General features: G+C 43.1%; 1 protein-coding gene across 2 annotated transcripts in view; it reads left to right on the forward strand.

Annotated features, from left to right (window-relative positions):
- The first annotated feature begins 4,645 nt into the window (after positions 1-4,645).
- The window catches only part of isoc1 (isochorismatase domain containing 1), a 29,871-nt gene continuing 13,724 nt past the window's right edge, over positions 4,646-20,792 (forward strand). The window contains exons 1-2 of one of the 2 annotated variants that reach the window (XM_078215386.1): positions 4,647-4,951; positions 10,653-10,772. In XM_078215386.1, coding sequence (XP_078071512.1) covers positions 4,703-4,951; positions 10,653-10,772 — 369 coding nt within the window. In that variant the 5' untranslated portion in view covers positions 4,647-4,702. Of the gene's footprint in view, positions 4,952-10,652; positions 10,773-20,792 lie in introns of both variants that reach the window. The other variant, XM_078215387.1, reaches the window with a different exon arrangement.

A 20,792-nucleotide genomic window follows, 5' to 3' on the forward strand; every position in this document is an offset into this window, starting at 1 on the left:
AGTGTTTTAAGACAATGTTATCTATCAATGTTAGATAAATGATTAATATTGTTTAGCAGGTTATTAATTGATTAAATGTATTTTTAGCTTTTGGTTCTTGATACATGCATGATTGTGCTAATTAATAGAAAACAGCAGTGACAGCCGCTGTGATGGCAAAATCCTACGGACAAAATTCTTACAATTTTGGTTTGTCCTCCCAATCTTGTGTCTTTGAAATCTACATGTTTACCAGTTTTAATTACATGGAGATTACAACACAGCAACAGACCGTTCCGTTCAATCAGTCCATTTGAGCCCATATACCTGCTCTGTTCCCATAACCCTTTCCCCTTTCTTTCAACTTTTTATCTTACATATTTTTAAATGTTAACCGAGGCTGAAATTTTCCACTCCAGAGACCAAGTATAGTGATGGGCAGGATTAGCGGCGAGATTTCCACTGAACAAAGGGTTGGGTTCTCATGCCCGATCCTCTGTTTGAAACCTCCTTAATTATGCATAGAAGAGCTTCTCACTCAATCATGAGTTGCAGCAGACACTGATTTATTCACTGCCATCGCCTCATGGGCTTGAAGTTCCTTGCACCATATTTAAATGGCACCCAAACATATACATTGCTCTCTGCAGCCCAGCTGTGTGGTCAGAAGTTGCAGCGATGGCCCTAAGGAACAAGAAGCGTGTAGCCATGGATCACTGGAAGCTTTAATTAGATATGTCCGTCAGCACTAGGAGATTCTTTTTCACAGGGATGGATCCAAGAACTCCACCAACCTCACCTCACGAAGGAGGTCAGCTCCATAGGTAACCGCCAGAGAAATGCCATTCAGTGTGGGAAGAGGATGAATGATCTCATCCGCACCACAAGGGTAAGTCAACCTTCAGCTCACTCCAAACTCATACACTCCTTATGGCATTGTGCAATCAAAGCGTCACACGGCTCAGGGATCTCGCACAATGTTGGTGGGGGAGATATCAGCATTGAAAGCCTATTCACCAGCACCTCATCTATTGTCCAGCACACATTCCATCCTCAGCCCTTACTGGGGAGGGCTCAGCACACACAGTAGCCAGGCATGCTTCCCAACCTCTGCTCTAACTTGTCTCATCACATCCCATCTATTTGTCTTCCTGCAGGCCAAGCTTGCCCACAATGAAAGGGAGAGATTCCAGACTAGAGAAGGGATGGTTGACCCGGGAGTTCTCCAAATTCAAGGAGGATGATGCAAAATTGGCTGGATTGGATAGAAATCACGCTCACCTCTCTCACACATATTCCACCTCTCTCTCACGCACACATACACATTCCTACCTCTCTCTATCTCACACACATTCAGGCTCTCACCTCGCTCTCATCTCACACATATTCCCACCTCTCTCACACATACACACCCTCTGTTTCACACACACGACTCTTTCTTTCCCACGCATGCACAGTCAGACTCTTGGCTCTCTCTTACACAGACACACACATTCCTCGTCCCCACACCCCTATAATCCCTCACCCGCTAACCCACTCTCCCATTCACACTTACTTCTCTCGCGCTCACACACACACACATTCTTTCAACTCGCTCTCTCCCTTGCCCCATAGTCACTGCCTCTCCCACCCCATAGCCACTGCCACTCCATTGTCCACTCCCCTCTTCGCTCTTGCCCTGGCCTCGACCTTTGAGGAATTACTTCCCTGCTGTTTCCAGCTTCTCTATTCGGAGGCTGTCTTCTCACTCGACCAACGCAGGGAGAAACCAGCCTCTGATTAAACAAGCAGCTTCACAGCATTTTCCAAATTTTATACACCAGCCTGACCTACCACAGAACCCCTGAATGTATCCAACGAGAGGTCAGGAACCCAGTTTGGGAAATCCTGTCCTAATTGCATCCCCTTTAATCTTCTCTAATTGTTACCTGTATGGTATCTTGTCAGTTTTCTGAAGTCTATGCACGAAAATCATATGCAATGCATTCTCCCATTTAACCTATAGTATATCTCCTCAAATCACTCTATCAGGTTTGTCAAACATGATCTTCCCTTTTGAAATCTGCGTTGGCTGCTTCTAATTATTTTCTCTTCAACTAGATATTTAGTACTTTCACCTTTAATTAAATATTGCCCAGATTTTCCTCAGACAGATGTTAAGCTACCTGATTTGTAATTATCCATGTTAGCTCTGCTTCCTTATCCCTCTATAGTCTGTGTACCAAGTCATGTTTAATCTCATAGGAATCCTATGCAAGTCTGTGGAAGGTGACTTTTGCATTAAATATGACTAAATTTTTTTAGAGAGAATTCAAAGTAAGTTGAAGAGAATAATTGTAAAGCAGCTGTGCATGTGTGTTGGTGGCCTGTATAACGAGCTTGCTGCAGGTCACAGGGAACCTCATATGGAGGTCCGAAGAACACAGTTGATTACAGATTTTTTTTTAAACTCCATCACTTCACTTCATTAAAAAGACAGAAATCCCTGTGTGCATCAGTGGTATCCCTTCTTTATTATGATAAAGTTTTGTTAAAATAGCTGGAATAGAATATTTTAATAAGGAAGATATATTAATCATAAAGTAAAATTCTGTTGTCTGAAATTCTGACTACTTTTGGCTGTGATTTTCCAGTGTAGGGTATAGCCTTTCTCATGCCTTTTACACTAGGGAATCCTGCCATATACTGACACATTGGAAAGGTACATTGTCAAAAATAGCAGACCAGAAATCTATTCTGTTCTAACCACCTGCCATGGTCATATTGGAAGAAGTAGCAGGGTGATTATCAATCTGCATGAATACATCGTCAATGCTCCTTCCGTGACCAATAAGCCATGGAGTGGAATTTGAACCCAGAGTTTCTGTTTCAGAGTCAGTGGTGTTATTCACTGAGCCACAAGACCTATAGTGATTATTACAGCATGGTGGCATAGTGGTTAGCACTGCTGCCTCACAGCGCCAGGGGCCTGGGTTCAGTTCCCGGCTTGGGTCACTGTCTGTGCAGAATCTGCATGTTCTCCCTGTGTCTGCGAGGATTTCCTCTGGGTGCTCCGGAATCCGCTCGCAGTCTAAAAGATGTGCTGGTTAGGTGCTTTGGCCATGCTAAATTCTCCCTCATGTACCCGAACAGGCACCAGGGTGTGGCGACTAGGAGATTTTCACAGTAATTTCATCACAATGTTAATGTAAGCCTACTTGTGACAATAATAAATAAACATGAAAAAAATATCAAATTTTGAATTCCTAAGAGCATCTGTGATACTGGAGACACCACCATTTAATTGTGCACATTAGCCATATTGCCTCAAGGATCAGATATTCCATCACTACATGCAAGACTTGAGAATTGACTATCGAGACTATAACGAACCATTGCAATCACTATCCTTTTTTTTATTCATTCATGGGACATGGGGCATCACAGGCTGGCCAGAATTCAATTTCCACCATCTGCCGTGGCAGAATTTGAACCCAGATCCCCAGAACATTAGCTGAGTTTGCCTCTTCCTACTGGAATGATATTATTGCCAAGCTCTGAGTCTGTTTAACATTGCTGTGAAGTGCGAAGGTTAATACAATGAGATGTGGGCAAATAAAACGAAGAAATGCAATTCAAATTTGCTGAAAAGTTCAAGCAGCATACATTAAGTGTACTGAACTGTAAGGGTTGGTATTGGTGCTGGGATCACTAGTATTCATGGTTTACGTGGTTTGATCAGTCACCTGCAGATTGCCAAATAATTTTCAATATCTTTATTTTAAAAATTCAGTCTACTTCCAATTGCAAACTTGATATTCCAGCTGTCCTAACCAAGGGCTCAGAGTAATCAGTGTATTGCTAAAGGACCTGCATATTGATCATTCTACTCGGGTTGCCAACTGTGATTGTGTATTCCTGGAGGTTTATTCACAGGACTTGCTCCCACACTTAAGCCACGAGTCCAGTGAACACATCATCCTTGTGACCTACTGCCTTCCTGCGCCAATTGGAAGCAAAATGATCCAATACCCAACTGGATGAAGCCTGACTGCCAATCTAAATGACTTTTCCCCCCATTTTCAATATTGCTATAGCTGCTATAGAGAATTGTTTAAAATATTATTATCCCTAAGATTTATCTCCAGTTTTGCCCACACCAGTGTCCTGGACAGTGATTGCCAATTCCTGTAGACTCCAGGCCAGACCGGGAGCAGCCGCAACCTGTAGCAAAGGTAATGTAAAAAACCCAAGTTCACCGAGGAGGGGCGTGGCCAACAGAGGGCGGGACCAGCAAGGGGCATGGCCGAATAAGGGGCGGGGATTTGCGTGGGGACGGGGTCGTTGAGTGGAGGGAAGGGGCGGGGCGCTGAGTGTCGGGGACGAGGCTCCTGGAGGGCGCAGGGGACGTGGTGGGAGGGGCTGGGGCGGGGCGCTGAGTGAAGGGGCGGGGCGCTGAGTGAAGGGGCGGGGCGCTGAGTGAAGGGGCGGGGCGCTGGGGGAAGGCGGTGAGGGGCGGGGTCGCGGGCGGGCGTCGCCTGGTTCCTCCTCCCCCGCCACCAGGCGCCGCCCCCCGATAGGCTCCGCCCCCTCCAGGCTCCTCCCCTTCCCTTGGCTCCTCCCCTTCCCATGGCTCCTCCCCCCCACCAGGCTCCTCCCATCTCCCTGCGCTCGCTCTCAGTGTGGGGCTCCTCTCCCAGACCGGGGTTAAAGTTGAAGGGGCGGTTATTTACGGTCCAGTAACATGGCGGAGGCTCAAGTGCCGGTGCTGTTCTGTTTCTCCACCTTTTCTAGAGCCTCCACCGTGCCGCTGGGCTCGGGCCATGAGGTGCTGATCCAGAAATTCCTGGCTCTTTACGGCGGCCTGATCGGCGTCCACCGCAAGTTCCTGATCCAGCTGCACTCAGCCGAGTGGGGCGAATACATCGACCTGCCCAAGGGATTTGTGGTCAATGAGCGGTGCAAACTGCGGCTGGTGTCCCTGCAAGTGCCGGTGAGTCCCGGCTCGGGACCAGTCCCTGTGTGTGTGTCAGTGAAAGGTGTTTGCAATGTTCCAGTCAGATATCCATTGTGTAAATGAGGATTAATATTACCACATTCACAGGTTTATTACATGTTGCAACCATCAGTATTTCAGATACAGCAAAAAAACTGCCCAAAGCCGCATACTGTCTATTGATGTCCCTGTGAGAGACAGGCGTTGGGTCGCATATTTAATAATAAGACACGGAGCTTATGTCAGTGCGCCTTAACATATATAGCAATTTAGCACTGTCACGTAACCTGTTCATTTGTATATTTTTAAAAGTCTAAATGGATGTGCTGACTGTCCATTCGATTTTACTTTTTTTTTTAAAGTCAGTAGTTGTCAGCAGCGCTGATTCTAATTGTTCAAATTGAACACGATTGCATTAGTAATAGACTCTACCATATTCCTTCTTACACTGGCCCTTATGTGACTGGTTTCAAACTTGGATTTGATGCTACTTCTGCACAAAATAACACGTCAGAATTTGGTGTTATTCATCGCAAACAAATTGTTTAAAAGGAGGCAAGTCTCAATTTATTGACTATGAAAGAATTGCTGGAATTAAGATTTTTGATTACTATGAAAACAAATCAGAATTTGTCAAAAATGTATATTTTATGAATGCGCTTAAATAAGTTGTTTTCATTAGTCAATTTGGTTCGTTGTGGTTTTGCTAATATTGTAGCCCTATTGCCAACAATACACCAATTAAAATATAATACATTTTATTTCGGACAGCATCCATCCTGCTGAGGTTTCTGTTTATAGTATTAGGAACTGCAGCTGCCTGCCCCCAAATCCAGCTCAGTTTCACTGGCTATCCATGATGCTGTGAAAGATACACTGTCCCATCTCCCACTCCAGCCACAAAGTTAGCAGATGGACTACAGATGCCCAGGAGTGTTACCTAAATTGGATGCTTCTATTTAAAATTCATTTAGATGAAATAACTATTCTGTTTTCTAATATACCTTAGATATAAAATTAGCGGCCTTGATTAGCTATTTTCAGCTTTATACTGAATTTACTGATATATATGTTTACAAATGCTTTTGTTCCTTTTTATTGGTCTGGCCCTTGTACCCACTCTAAGACTTGCAAAATGGGGACAGGACTTCAGTGTTGAAAGTTGTTACAAGGTGACAACCTCGTAATACATCTTGATTGTAATTAGGTGTTTCATTTCAATTTTGGCTTGTATGGAAAATCAGAGAAAATAAATAATTTAATTTATTCTATGGGTGGTGTACAAGATTAAGAGGGACATGGACAGAGTGGATAAGGAGTAGCTGTTCTCCTTAGTTGAAGGGTCAGTCACGAAGGGACATGGGTTCAAGGTGAAGAGCAAGAGGTTTAGTGGCGATGTGAGGAAAAACTTTTTTACCCAGAAGATGGTGACAGTCTGGAGAGCGCTGCCTGGGAGGGTGGTAGAGGTGGGTTACCTCGCATCCTTTAAAAAGTACCTGCATGAGTACTTGGCACGTCATAGCATTCAGGCTCTGGGCCAAGGCAGATGGGATGAGGTGGGAGTTCAGGTGTTTCTAATGTGTTGGTGCAGATTCGATGGGCCGAAGGGTCTCTTCTACACACTATGACTCTATGATTTTTATTGGTAATGATTGTGCTAATGGGAAGATGCATTGCAGAATGTAAGAGGACCTTTACAATTGTGCTGTTAGCATGTTGTAGAATTCAAAATGAGGATAACCTGCGTTAGTCAACAGAAAACTTCAATAATTTAGCCAAATATTATGGACTAGATTGAAATGGTTCATACTGCCAATGTTATAAGATGCAGTTGGATTAGAATTCATTACCATTCCAAGCTTAAATCAACATGTTAATACTTTACAGAATATATATAAAATCAATATTTTTATCTTATTGTACTGTAATGTAATATGAAGCAATTTTTATGTGCAATTAAATCGTTTGCATTACATTGATTTCGGTAATCTGGATGTATACGTGGCAGAATTTTGCATTTGCTGTTTTGTGGTGAAAATAAGTTTTTATATCTTTCAATTAGAACACAGTAAATTATCTTCTATGTCAGTATGTTAAATGATGACAGGACTGAGGATATAGAAGGTTCTGGAAAGTGTAACAGCTGCATTGGAGACAGTAAAGAGGAAACCTGCTGCAGGCTTTCAAATGGTATGTGATACATGAACAGAGAAATAGATGAAGGAACAAGGAGGGCACTGGACAGCGGTGATTTTAAAAATATAGCTGTTTAGCCAAACAGCTGTATGAAATTTCATGGGTAAATATGCATCTTTCTTATATTTCAATACTAAATACCTTATTTTGTAAGATAAATTTTAAAAAAACAATGTGTGCATGCAAGAAATACATTATGTTTATTTAACATTTTAAGTTTTTTTTCTAAAACTGTGTTTTCTATTAACAGTTTGCAATTGTTTAGCTGCAAGGCTGTAGGAAGACCCATTACTCAAATGATCATCGAGAGGTGTTGAATATTATCCAACAATGATCCAATTACTGGCTTCAAAACCGTTGCAAACTGACTTCCGGATAGATCAAAGAAACACCACAGCAACATTTTGAAGCTGCAAGGAGTATTGCTGGTCTGTGACTTGTGAAATCGTGATGTGGAGATGCTGGTGTTGGACTGGGGTGGGCAAAGTAAGAAGTCTAATAACACGATGTTAAGGTCCCAATGGGTTATACTGCTCCTTCATCAGGTGAGTGCCTCACTTCATCACTCACCTAATGAAGGAGCAGCACTCAAAGCTCGTGATACCAAATAAACCTGTTGGACTTTAACCTGGTGTTCATAGAATCATGGAATCCCTACAGTACAGAAGGAGGCCGTTCAGCGCATCGAGTCTGCACTGACCACAATCCCACTCAGGCCCTATTCCCGTAACCCCACATATTTAACCTGCTATTCCCCTGACACTAGGATCAATTTAGCATGCCCAATCAACCTAACCTGCACATCTTTGGACTTTGGGAGGAAACCGGAGCACCCAGAGGAAACCCACGCAGACACAAGGAGAATGTGCAAACTCCACAGACAGTGACCCGAGGCTGAAATTGAACCTAGGTCCCTGGCGCTGTGAGGCAGCAGTGCTAACCGCTGTGCCACCGTGCCGCCGTGTTGTGAGATTTCTTACTAGTGAAATCAGCAGACAAGTAATGGACCCAAAAGCAGCAAGATCTGTACTACACTCAGACCTGGTCTAAGTGGCAAGTAACATTCACACCACACAAGTGCCAAACAATGGCTGTTTCCAACAAGAGAGTAACCATTTCCCCTGACATTCAAAGGCAATGCCAGCACCACCATCGCAATCCCTTATTACCAACATCCTGGTGGTTACCGTTGACCAGAAACCGAACCTAATGAGCCAAATGAATAACCCAGCTACAAGAGCATGTTAGAGGCTGGGAGCTCTGTGGCAGGTAACTCATCTTCTGACTCCCCAAAACCTGTTCACAAGGCACAAGTCAGGAATGTGATGGAATACTGTGCAGTTGCTTGGATGAGTGCGACTCACACTCGAAGCTCAACACCATTCGGCGCAAAGCAGCCTGCTTGATTGACATCCCTTCACCAACTGAAACATTCGCTGCCTTCACCACTGATGCACAATGGCAGCAGTGTGTACAATCTACAAGATACACTATAGCAACTGGCCAAGCCTCCATCGGCAACACATTCCAGACCCTTGACCTCTACTTCCTAGAAGAACAAGGGCAGCAGATGCATGGGAACACCACTACCTGCAAGTTCCCCTCCAAGCCGCACATCATCCTGACTTGGAGCTATGTCACTGTTCCTTTATTGCCGCTTGGTTGAAAACCTGGAACCGTCTCTACAACAGCACTGTGGGTGTATCTACACCAGATAGATTGCTGTGGTTCAAGAAAGTGGCTCATCACCACCTTCTCAATGGCAATTAGAAATGGGCAACAAAGGCTGACCTTGTTAGCAATGCTCACATCCTGGGAAAGGATATAACTTTTAAAATTCTCCAGTTGTGCCTAGGCAAATTGTATAGATACAAATGTGCCGCACTGTTCTGTATGATATCAAGTAGCACCATGCCACTGCCATGACTTGATGTATCTCCCCAGTGTCCTCCTCTTGTGCTGTAATGATGATGCAGTGGCTGAACAGCAGGTCCATTGTTCTTGATGTTCCCTTATGTCTTTTTTTGCACAGCACAATTTGGCCTGGCTTTCATGGAAAATCCTATCCTCCCACTGATGTCAAGACCTGTCGTTTAAGATTGCAGCATGAGATCTGCAATCATGCATAATTGTCTTTGAAGCTGGTGATTGGCTGTCCTTAACAGGTTTCTATTTCATTATCATAATCAGAGAATAGGATATGGAAACTTGAAATAATGACTGTATTAATTAACTTTGGACTCTTCAAAGACTGCAGCGTTTACCTAGAAGAAAGACCCTGCTTCCTAGAAGAAAGATAACCCATACATAATTAATTTACTTCAAGCGGATCAATTGATTATGGACATGGGCACTAGATAATGAGGATTTTGTTTATAACTAAATATGTTGGTAAGCTAATATTGTTCTCTTGTAAACTTAAAAATAGTACATAGCAATCAGCAGATTCTAAGAATATGCTGGTTTTTCTCACCCAGAAAATTGGCAGTAATTTTCTATGTTTTTTTATTTTGATTGAAGGAAATTATGTAATTATCTTTCTACATTGATAACAGTCTAAAATGTTTATGTTGCCTTAAATTATATGATTTAAATTATTATTGAGGCTTCTCATTCTTAGGAACTACAGCTGGAGAAAAAATGAAATGACAATGTCCAGCTTTTGCAGACACATTGCACAATAGTTGATGTGAATAATTATAACTTTCCAAATGGATTGCTTAATGTTCGCACAGTTGTTAAGTGAAGAAACAATGAATCAGAATATCTGATTTCTTGGTATTAGATGTGTGTTGTGTGTCATCCAAATGTGATCCAAATACAATTTCTTTTTCAAATTCCAATCATTTTTATTCCCTAAATAGTATTCATATGAAATCTATCTTTTGTAATTTTATAAAATCAACACAGTAAGTATAAAAAGGGAGTATTTAATTTTCATGCAAAGGACATACAATACTCGTGATTATTATGCTACTTCAGTAATAATCTAAGGAATATTTCAGATGTTATCTCTGCATTGAGCTAAATCTCACAAAACAAGTTTGTTAGCTTTTATTGAACACAGAAGATTTCAAATCTAGTATTGTGTCGGGGAAAGCTCTTATTAAACTCATCAATGATGTATTGATGCTGCAGCCAGGAAGGTTTTTGGTAATTAGCAATTGTTATTACAATTTATTTGCATATCCATGAAGCATAAAGCTGTTGAGTGCTGATCCAGAAAAGTATTGTCTGCTGATCCAGTGAATTGCAAGTTTCTGATTATTAACAATGAACCCTTTAAAAAAACTTTGGGCCTGAGCAATCTACCACATTGTCCTAGTCTTCAATGCCCTGAGCTGACAGTGTTAGAAATTCTATACATTATTGATCGATTATGATTATTATAACTACCATTTCCATCACCTGCCCTATTGCATATCAAGTGTATGTTATCTTGAATAGACCAAAAAAATGGAATAGCTAATTCTGACATACTTTTTAAAATTTGTTTTACCAGATAACTTCACTTGGAAACCTGGTGGCTTCCAGCACTGTGTTTTTCTGTTGTGATATGCAGGAAAGGTTCAGGCCTGCAATCAAGTATTTTGGAGATATCATAAGTGTAGGACAAAGGCTGGTGAGTTTTCAGAAGTTTATTATTGTTCATTCCAAATTTGTTTGAGCACAACGTTGCCACAAAGTGAGAAAAATGATTTGCCCCTTGTCATGGTGATTGTGAATAAAATTCTGAACAAAGTAATATCCTTACCTTTTAGAATTTTAAAAGTTGTTCCATAGGTTGAAATGAAACGCAATTTCTATTTTCTTGAAATTGGTTATTGGGAACAGATTTTCATTCAATGTTCTCTGATTACATATCTAATTGTTTGTGAGATCTTGTGAGCAAATTGGCTGGTGCGTATCCTAAACTATAATAGTGATTACAATTCAAAATGTACCTTATCTGTGAAGAGCTTTGAGAGCATAGAACAAGAGTGTGTCATTTAGCCCTTTGTTCTAAATGAGATCATAGCCAATCTGCAATCTAATTCCATGTAGACCTTTGCCCCAGGAATACAGGACTACAGCCTTGACTACAGGAATAGTGCCAGAAGACTGGAGGATAGCAAATGTTGTCCCCTTGTTCAAGAAGGGGAGTAGAGACAACCCTGGTAATTATAGACCAGTGAGCCTTACTTCTGTTGTGGGCAAAGTTTTGGAAAGGATTATAAGAGATAGGATTTATAAGCATCTAGAAAGGAATAATTTGATTAGGGATAGTCGACCCGTTTTTGTGAAGGGTAGGTCGTGCCTCACAAACCTTATTGACTTCTTTGAGAAGGTGACCAAAGAGGTGGATGAGGGTAAAGCAGTTCTTGTGGTGTATATGGATTTCAGTAAAGCGTTTGATAAGGTTCCCCGCGGTAAGCTATTGCAGAATATACGGAGGCATGGGATTGAGGGTGATTTAGCGGTTTGGATCAGAAATTGGCTAGCTGTAAGAAGACAGGGTGGTGGTTGATGGGAAATGTTCATCCTGGAGTTCAGTTACTAGTGGTGTACCACAAGGATCTGTTTTGGGGCCACTGCTGTTTGTCATTTTTATAAATGACCTGGATGAGGGCATAGAAGGATGGGTTAGTACATTTGCAGATGACACTAAAGTCGGTGGAGTTGTGGACAGTGCAGAAGGAAGTTGCAGGTTACAGAGGGACATAGATAAGCTGCAGAGCTGGTCTGAGAGGTGGCAAATGGAGTTTAATGCGGGAAAGTGTGAGGTGATTCACTTTGGAAGGAGTAACAGGAATACAGAGTACTGGGCTAATGGTATGATACTTGATCGTGTGGATGAGCAGAGAGATCTCGGTGTCCATGTGCAGAGATTCCTGAAAGTTGGCACCCAGGTTGATAGGGTTGTTAAGAAGGCGTACGGTGTGTTAGCTTTTATTGGTAGAGGGATTGCGTTTCGGAGCCATGAGGCCATGTTGCAACTGTACAAAACTCTGGTGTGGCCGCACTTGGAGTATTGCGTACAGTTCTGGTCGCCGCATTATAGGAAGGATGTGGAAGCATTGGAAAGGGTGCAGAGGAGATTTACCAGGATGTTGCCTGGTATGGTGGGAAGGTCTTATGAGGAAAAGCTGAGGGACTTGAGGCTGTGTTCGTTAGAGAGAAGAAGGTTAAGAGGTGACTTAATAGAGGCATACAAGATGATCAGAGGATTAGACAGGATGGACAGTGAGAGCCTTTTTCCTTGGATGGTGATGGCTAACACTAGGGGACATAGCTTTAAATTGAGGGGTGATAGATATAGGGCAGATGTCAGAGGTAGGTTCTTTACGCAGAGAGTAGTAAGGGCGTGGAATGCCCTGCCTGCAACAGTAGTGGACTCACCAACATTAAGGGCATTTAAATGGTCATTGGATAAACATATGGATGATATTGGAATAGTGTAGGTTAGATGGGCTTTAGATTGGTTTCACAGGTCGGTGCAACATCGAGGGCCGAAGGGCCTGTACTGCGCTGTAATGTTCTATGTTCATATCCCTTAAGCTTTTTATTAACTGAAGGCACTATCAATCTGAGATTTCAAAGTTTATTGAATGGTTACAGGAAAAAGATGGCATTCAGCCTGTTATCTCTGTGCTGGCTCCCTGCAAATACAGCTCAACTAGACCCACTCCTCTGACCCTTTTCCCTATTTTCTACAATTTTATTTGTCTTCAGACATTTATCCAATTCACTTTCTGAAAGTCATAATTAAATCTTTCTAAACCACACTCTCGGGCATTGCAAACCAGATCCTAATGATTTGCTGCATAAAAGTATTTTGCCAATCACCTTAAATCAGTGCCCTCTTGTTCTCGAACAACTTCTCCCTATCTTCTCCCGAGACCCCTTATGATCTTGAACACCTCTATCATACCTCCTCTTAACCTTCTCCATAAGGAAAACAGCCCAATCTATCCAGGTAACTGAAGTCCCTCATCCCTGAAACACTTCTTGTAAATCAGCATTAAGTCAAACATGGGCAAGGAAACCTCCTGCCAATTACAATCTCCCACTCACCCAGCTTCAGCGGGTGATTCAGTATTCTTCCATGTTTAACACTACTTGGAAAAAGCAAGGAGGGTGGCAAGGGCCTAGAATAATCTGGGTAGGGGATTTCAATATCCATCACACTTACTGAAGGCTGACTGAAACCTAAAGGACGCAACTGTTAGATTGCGTCTCCAGCAGCTGGTGAGGGAACCAATAATAGGGAAAATCCTACTTTACCTTTGCTCACCGATTCACTGACAATGTTGTTAGGAATGACTACAGCACAGTCCTTGTGGAGATGAAGTCCGGTCTTCACATTGAGCAATACTCTCTGTAGCGTGTAGTATTACGACCATGATAAATAGATTCAAACAAATCTAGCTGTGGGCCATCAGCAGCAGAATTGTATTCAACCACAATATGCAAATTCATGGCCCGCCATATCCACCACTCTACCATCACCATCAAATTGGGGATCAACCCTGTTTCAATGAAGAGTGCAGGTGGGCGTGCCAGGAGCAGCACCAGGCACACCTAAAAATGAGGTGTCAAACTGATTAAGCTACATGCGTACCAAACAATGGAAGCAGCATGCAATAGATAGAACTAACTGATGCCACAACCAAAGGATCAGACCTAAGCTCTGCAGTCCTGCCACATTCAGTCACGAAAGATGGTAGACAGTTAACTGGAGGAGGAGGCTTCTCAAATATTCCCAGCCTCAAAGATGGGAGAGGCCAGGCCATTCGTGCAAAAGACAAAGCTGAAGCATTCGCAACCGTCTTCAGCCAGAAATGCCAAGTGGATGATCTATCAATGCCTCCACCAGAGGTCTCTAGCATCACTGATGCCAATCTTCAGTCAATTTGTTTCTCTCTCTACATGATATAAAGAGATTGCTGAATGTATTGGATACTGCTAGGTCCCTGGGCCCTGACAACGTTCTGGCAATGGTAGTGAAGACGTGTACTCCAGAACTAGCCGCACCCTTCGCCAAGCTGTATTAATACAGACGCAACACTGGCATCTACCTGATAATTTGGAAAATTGCAGAGGTATGTCCTGTCCACAAAAAACAGGGCAAATCTAACCCGATCAATTAGCACCCCATCAGTGTACTATTGACCATCAGCAAAGTGATGGAAGGTGTCATCAACAGTGCTATCAAATGGCACTTTTTCAGCAATAAGGTGGTCACTGATGCTCAGTTTGGGTTCCGCCAGTGCCATTCGGCTCTTACAACCTTGACCCAGACATGGAAGAAAGAGCTGAATTCAAGGTTGTGAGACGAGGGTAACTACTCTTCACATCAAGGCCGCTTTTGACTGAGTGTGGCATTAAGGTGCCCCAGCAAAACTGGAATCCATGGGAAACGGGAAAAATTCTAGACTGGTTGGAATCCTACCTAGCACAGAGGAAGATGACTATGGTTGTTGGTCAATCATCTCAGCCCCTGGACATCACTGAAGGGAGTTTCTCAGAGTAATGCCCCAAACACACCATCTTCAGCTGCTTCACCAATCAGTTATGGCTATGCAATCATGAGCAAACCATATTCAACACCATTGGCGACTTTTCAGATACTGGTTTGGATCAGGAATTGGCTAGCTGTAAGAAGACAGAGGGTGGTGGTTGATGGGAAATGTTCATCCTGGAGTTCAGTTACTAGTGGTGTACCGCAAGGATCTGTTTTGGGGCCACTGCTGTTTGTCATTTTTATAGATGACCTGGATGAGGGCGTAGAAGGATGGGTTAGTAAATTTGCGGATGACACTAAAGTCGGTGGAGTTGTGGACAGTGTGGAAGGTTGTTGCAGGTTACATACGGACATAGATAAGCTGCAGAGCTGGGCTGAGAGGTGGCAAATGGAGTTCAATGCGCAAAAGTGTGAGGTGATTCACTTTGGAAGGAGTAACAGGATTACAGAGTACTGAGCTAATAGTAAGATACTTGGTAGTGTGGATGAACAGAGAGCTCTCGGTGTGGATGTGCATAGATCCCTGAAAGTTGACACCCAGGTTGATAGGGTTGTTAAGAAGGCGTATGGAGTGTTAGCTTTTATTGGTAGAGGGATTGAGTTTCGGAGCCAGGAGGTCATGTTGCAGCTGTACAAAACTCTGGTGCGGCCGCACTTGGAGTATTGCGTACAGTTCTGGTCGCTGCATTATAGGAAGGATGTGGAAGCATTGAAATCATAGAAACCCTACAGTGCAGAAGGAGGCCATTCGGCCCATCGAGTCTGCACCGACCACAATCCCACCCAGGCCCTACCCCCACATATTTACCCGCTAATCCCTCTAACCTACGCATCTCAGGGGCAATTTTAACCTGGCCAATCAACCTAACCCGCACATCTTTGGACTGTGGGAGGAAACCGGAGCACCCGGAGGAAACCCATGCAAACACGAAGAGAATGTGCAAACTCCACACAGACAGTGACCCGAGCCGGGAATCGAACCCGGGACCCTGGAGCTGTGAAGCAGCAGTGCTAACCACTGTGCTACCGTGCCGGCCTTGAAGCCCATCTCTATCCTCTTCACATTTCACAATGCTTCCGAATTTTTATATCATCTGAAAATTTTAAAGTTGTGCCTGGCACACCTGAAGTCTCAGTCATTAATATAGACTCAAGAAATGCAGTGGTCTTCATCCTGACGCATGGGAGTCTCATTATGTATGTTCCTTGATTCTGAAAAACGACCATTCACCACTACTCTCTGATTCCTGTCACTTTATTGGAAAGGGTGCAGAGGAGATTTACCAGGATGTTGCCTGGTATGGTGGGAAGGTCTTATGAGGAAAGGCTGAGGGACTTGAGGTTGTTTTCGCTAGAGAGAAGAAGGTTAAGAGGTGACTTAGTAGAGGCATACAAGATGATCAGAGGATTAGACAGGATGGACAGTGAGAGCCTTTTTCCTTGGATGGTGATAGCTAGTACGAGGGGACGTAGCTTTAAATTGAGGGGTGATAGATATAGGACAGATGTCAGAGGTAGGTTCTTCACTCAGAGAGTAGTAAAGGCGTGGAATGCCCTGCCTGCAGCAGTAGTGGACTCACCAACTAGATTGGTTTCACAGGTCGGCGCAACATCGAGGGCCGAAGGGCCTGTACTGCGCTGTTATGTTCTATGAAGTAGTTCGTGTCCAACTGCAGCAAGACCTGGACAACATTCCGGCTTGAAAAGTGGCAGGTAACGTTCATGCCATACAAGTGCCAGGCAATGTCCAAGAGAGGATCTAACCACCACCTCTTGACATTCAAAGGCACTATCATTGTTGAATTCCCCACTGTCACCATCCTGCGGGTCACCATTGACCAGAAGTTGACCTGAATGAGACATCTAAATACTGTGGCTACAACAACAGAAGCTGGGAATTCTGTGTTGCGTAACTCACTTCCTGACTCCCCAGAGCCTGTTCACCATCCATAAGTCAGGAATGTGGTGTAATGCTCTGCACTTGGCTGCATGAGTGCAGTTCCAACAACACTCCAAAAGCTCAACACTAGCTTTGGTTGGCACTCTGTACACCATCTTAAACATTCAGTCCCTCCACCATTGATGCACACTGGCAGCAATGTGTAACATCTACAAGTTGCACTGCAGCAACTCACCCACGCACCTTCCAAACGGGATCGTGACCATCACCTAGAAGGACAAGAGTTGCGGATGCGCCACCACCTGTAATTCCCCACCAAGCCATGCACCATCCTGACTTGGGAATATATCACTGTTCCTTCACTGTCACTGGATCAAAAACCTCAAATTCCTATCTTAACAGCACTGTGCAACACCTACACCAGATGGTCTGCTGTGATTCAAGAAGGTGGCTTACCACCACCTTCAGGGCAGTGAGGAATGAGTAATTCATGCTGGCCTAGTTTAGCAATGCCCACATTTTGTGAAGGAATATATATTTTTTTAAATCTCTCGTACAATCTCGTAATACCATCACATCCTTCCTGAAGTGCAATGTTCAGAATTGGACACACTACTCCAGTTGAGGCTGAACCAGTGTTTCACATAGGTAAATCATAACTCCCTTTCCTTTGTACTCTTATACCTTTTTTATAAAGCTCAGAATCCCATATGGCTTATTAACTACTGCTTTCTTGCCACCTTCAATGTGTGTTTGTTCTTCCTAAAAAATTACACTACTTGTCTTTGTTAAGTTTCATCTGCCATGTCACTGCCTGTCTGTCCTCTTGAAGCCCATCTCTATCCTCCTCACGTTTCACAATGCTTCCGAATTTTTATATCATCTGAAAATTTTAAAGTTGTGCCTGGCACACCTGAAGTCTCAGTCATTAATATAGACTCAAGAAATGCAGTGGTCTTCATCCTGACGCATGGGAGTCTCATTATGTATGTTCCTTGATTCTGAAAAACGACCACTCACCACTACTCTCTGATTCCTGTCGCTAAATTAACTTTGTGTTCATTCTGTCTGCCACTGTCCTTTCTCATTCCCTGGGCTTCAATCTTGTTGTTATGTGGCACTTTATCAAATGCCTTTCAGAAGCTCATTAAAGCCATCTCAACTGCACTACCCTCATCAACTGCCTCTGTTAACTCAAACATTAATTGCTATTTACAAAAGAGAGTTCCAAACTTCTACCACTATGTGCCTAGAATTGTTTCTTCTTTCCACTCCTGAAAGGTCCAGGCTCTAATTTTTAGATTAATTCTCCAACGAGCAGAAAAAGATTTTTCCTATCTACACTGTTATCTCTAGTTGTTCCCCTTTGATATGTTGAAAACTTCAATCAAATTGCCCATTAACCATCTAAATTCCCTAAATCCAACTCTAGTTTGTGTAATCTCTCTTTGTAATTTAACCTATCATTCTGTTAAATCCATACTGCAACCTCTCCATGGGCAATACATCTTTGCTAAGGTGTAGCACCCAGAACTATTCATTGTACTACAGCTGTGGTCTGACAAGGGCTTTGTACAGCTGAACTTCTAAACCCTTGTAATCTAGAGCTCTAGATATAAAGACTAGTTTTTCATTAACCTTTCTGATTTATTTCCTGTACCTTCTCATGACATTTTAATGATCTTTGTACCTAGACTCTCAAGTCCTGATGTTGGTGCGGGTTTCCTTTTTTTAACTGTTACTCAAACATATAAAGAATGTTTTCTTTCTGGATCCTTCTAGCAATATATCAATATTTTACCTGAATTATAACTTCTGCATTCAATTTTTTTCAGCCTTTGTTGTGCAGTGAATGTATGTTATTGAAGTATCCTGACATACTCATTTTTGGACAACTTACAACCATATAATTGTTTGCATGAATACACCAGAAATATAATCTTGTGATGCAATTACCTTGAGAAAATATATTTAATGTATTAGCAGACACTGCTGTCTCCAAGTCTATAGTGACAGCGGGAATGGAAAAAACCTTTTTTTGTTGAGTCAAACTGGATGTTAGTTTAGGGATTATAGTTTAAAACTGGTGCAATTCTGCTGAACTAACTAGATTTTCTGAGCAGTTGGGTTTAACCAGCAGGATCAAGCGATGGCAATAGAACCCCTCTAGTGTAGAAAGAGCCATCCGGCCCATTGAGTCTGCACTGATTCTCTGAAAGAGCATCCCACCCAGGCCCTCCCCTCCAGCCTATCCCCATAACCCCGTGCATTTACTATGCTCAATCCATCTAACCTGCACATCTTTCGAGTGTGGGAGGAAACTGGAGTACCCGGAGGAAACCCATGCAGACACGGGGAGAAGGTGCAGATTCCACACAGGCAGTCACCAAGGCCAGAATGGAATCCGGGTCCCTGGTGCTGTGAGACAGCAGTGCTAACTACTGTGCTGCCCCTATTAATGTTGCATCACTGCTGGTTTGGTACAATGCGCAAAATTTTGATGGATTTTTTGTGTCTCAGATTTCTCATTTATACATATATGGGGATAATGTCCCAATTATGTCAGTCTGTGATTTTTCACCAGCATACTGCTGATTTGTCTAACTGTTCACCAGCATGGAAATCCAAAGATGTTGGCGAATCGATTTATCAGCCCAATATGACAATTTGTAGGAAGCTAGTTCTATCGATTTGGAAAACTTCCCGCAGATAGAGATGCATGAGGAAGACCAACACACGCTAACCTCTGGTTTCCGTAGCTCACTTTTCCTGGAGCAGGTTACTCGCCTGAAGCCAGATTCCATCGTTTGAAGGGTGCCTGCATCAAGCATGGTTAACCAGGGATCCCTCCCCCTCTTGCTGCCTGCCATAGGCACATTGGAAGGATTCGCAAGTTGGCAATCAACTTGTTCAGCTGGGTTATGAATCTATCTTTGTGACCATCATGTCCTGGAGTGGGACTCAAACCTGAAGCATCTAGCTCAGACAGCGTGCAACCTATTGTGCCATAAGACTTCCCTATTTCTATACATTTTCCTTGTCTCCACTTGGGTGTTCACACTGAACTCCCACATCTCCTATTTTTGCCACCTGTTCAAACATTCAGCTTCAGTGTAAGAAACGTTTTAATAACTGCTTGTGTTGTATGAGAGTGTCTGCTGTTTGCTTCTGCATTTTTTTCCCCCTTGGTGACAGAAGGTGATGTTTGTCAGTGAAAATTTGATCCTTTGCTTTATCTAGGCGTTACCTTAATAAGAGCGGTATTTGTCATGGTTGGCTTGAATTTGAGGTGATTATTCCTTCCCACTATCCCTCAGCCCCAGTCAGCTGTTATGTCTTAACTTGTATCAGCTGCAGGATCTTCCACAGCTGCAGCCATGGTCTGTTGTATGTCTTTTTGGCATTGCCAAAGCCTGGAGAAAAAGTTAGCACAAGGGCTTGGATGTATCCCATCTGAAGTAACATCATTCCTGTCCTTGCTACTAAGTCTTACTATGACCAAAGTAACATGACAACAGACCCAATTGCTTATTGAAATCATTGAATACCTGCTTCATGGCTCTGTGTTTTGTCAGTTTCAATGAGAGAAGTTTGTTTTGATTGGTGTCCTTGTTTCTTAGTGCTTGTAGAAAGATTCCTGTGAACCACCAAAGAATCTTGCTGAATTTAGAATGCTTTTTTCAGTTGTTACTGGCCTTCATATCCTGTCATGATGTGGAGATGCCGGCGTTGGACTGGGGTAAACAAGTAAGAAGTCTCACAACACCAGGTTAAAGTCCAACAGGTTTATTTGGTAGCAAAAGCCACTAGCTTTCGGAGCGCTGTTCCTTCGTCAGGTAAGTGGGAGTTCTGTTCACAAACAGGGCATATAAAGACACAAACTCAATTTACAAAATAATGGTTGAAATGTGAGTCTTTACAGGTAATCAAGTCTTAAAGGTACAGACAATGTGAGTGGAGAGAGGGTTAAGCACCGGTTAAAGAGATGTGTATTGTCTCCAACCGGGACAGTTAGTGGGATTTTGCAAGCCCAGGCAAGTTACAGATAGTGTGACATGAACCCAAGATCCCGGTTGAGGCCATCCTCGTGTGTGGAACTTGGCTACCAGTCTCTGCTCAGCGACTCTGCGTTGTCGTGAAGGCCACCCTGGAGAACGCTTACCCGAAGATCAGACACCGAATAACATCTCGCCAAGGCCATTCCCACACCCCCACGTCTTGCCTTCAAACAACCGCAC

Source organism: Mustelus asterias, chromosome 6, assembly GCF_964213995.1.
Source record: "Mustelus asterias chromosome 6, sMusAst1.hap1.1, whole genome shotgun sequence".
NCBI lineage: Eukaryota > Metazoa > Chordata > Chondrichthyes > Carcharhiniformes > Triakidae > Mustelus > Mustelus asterias.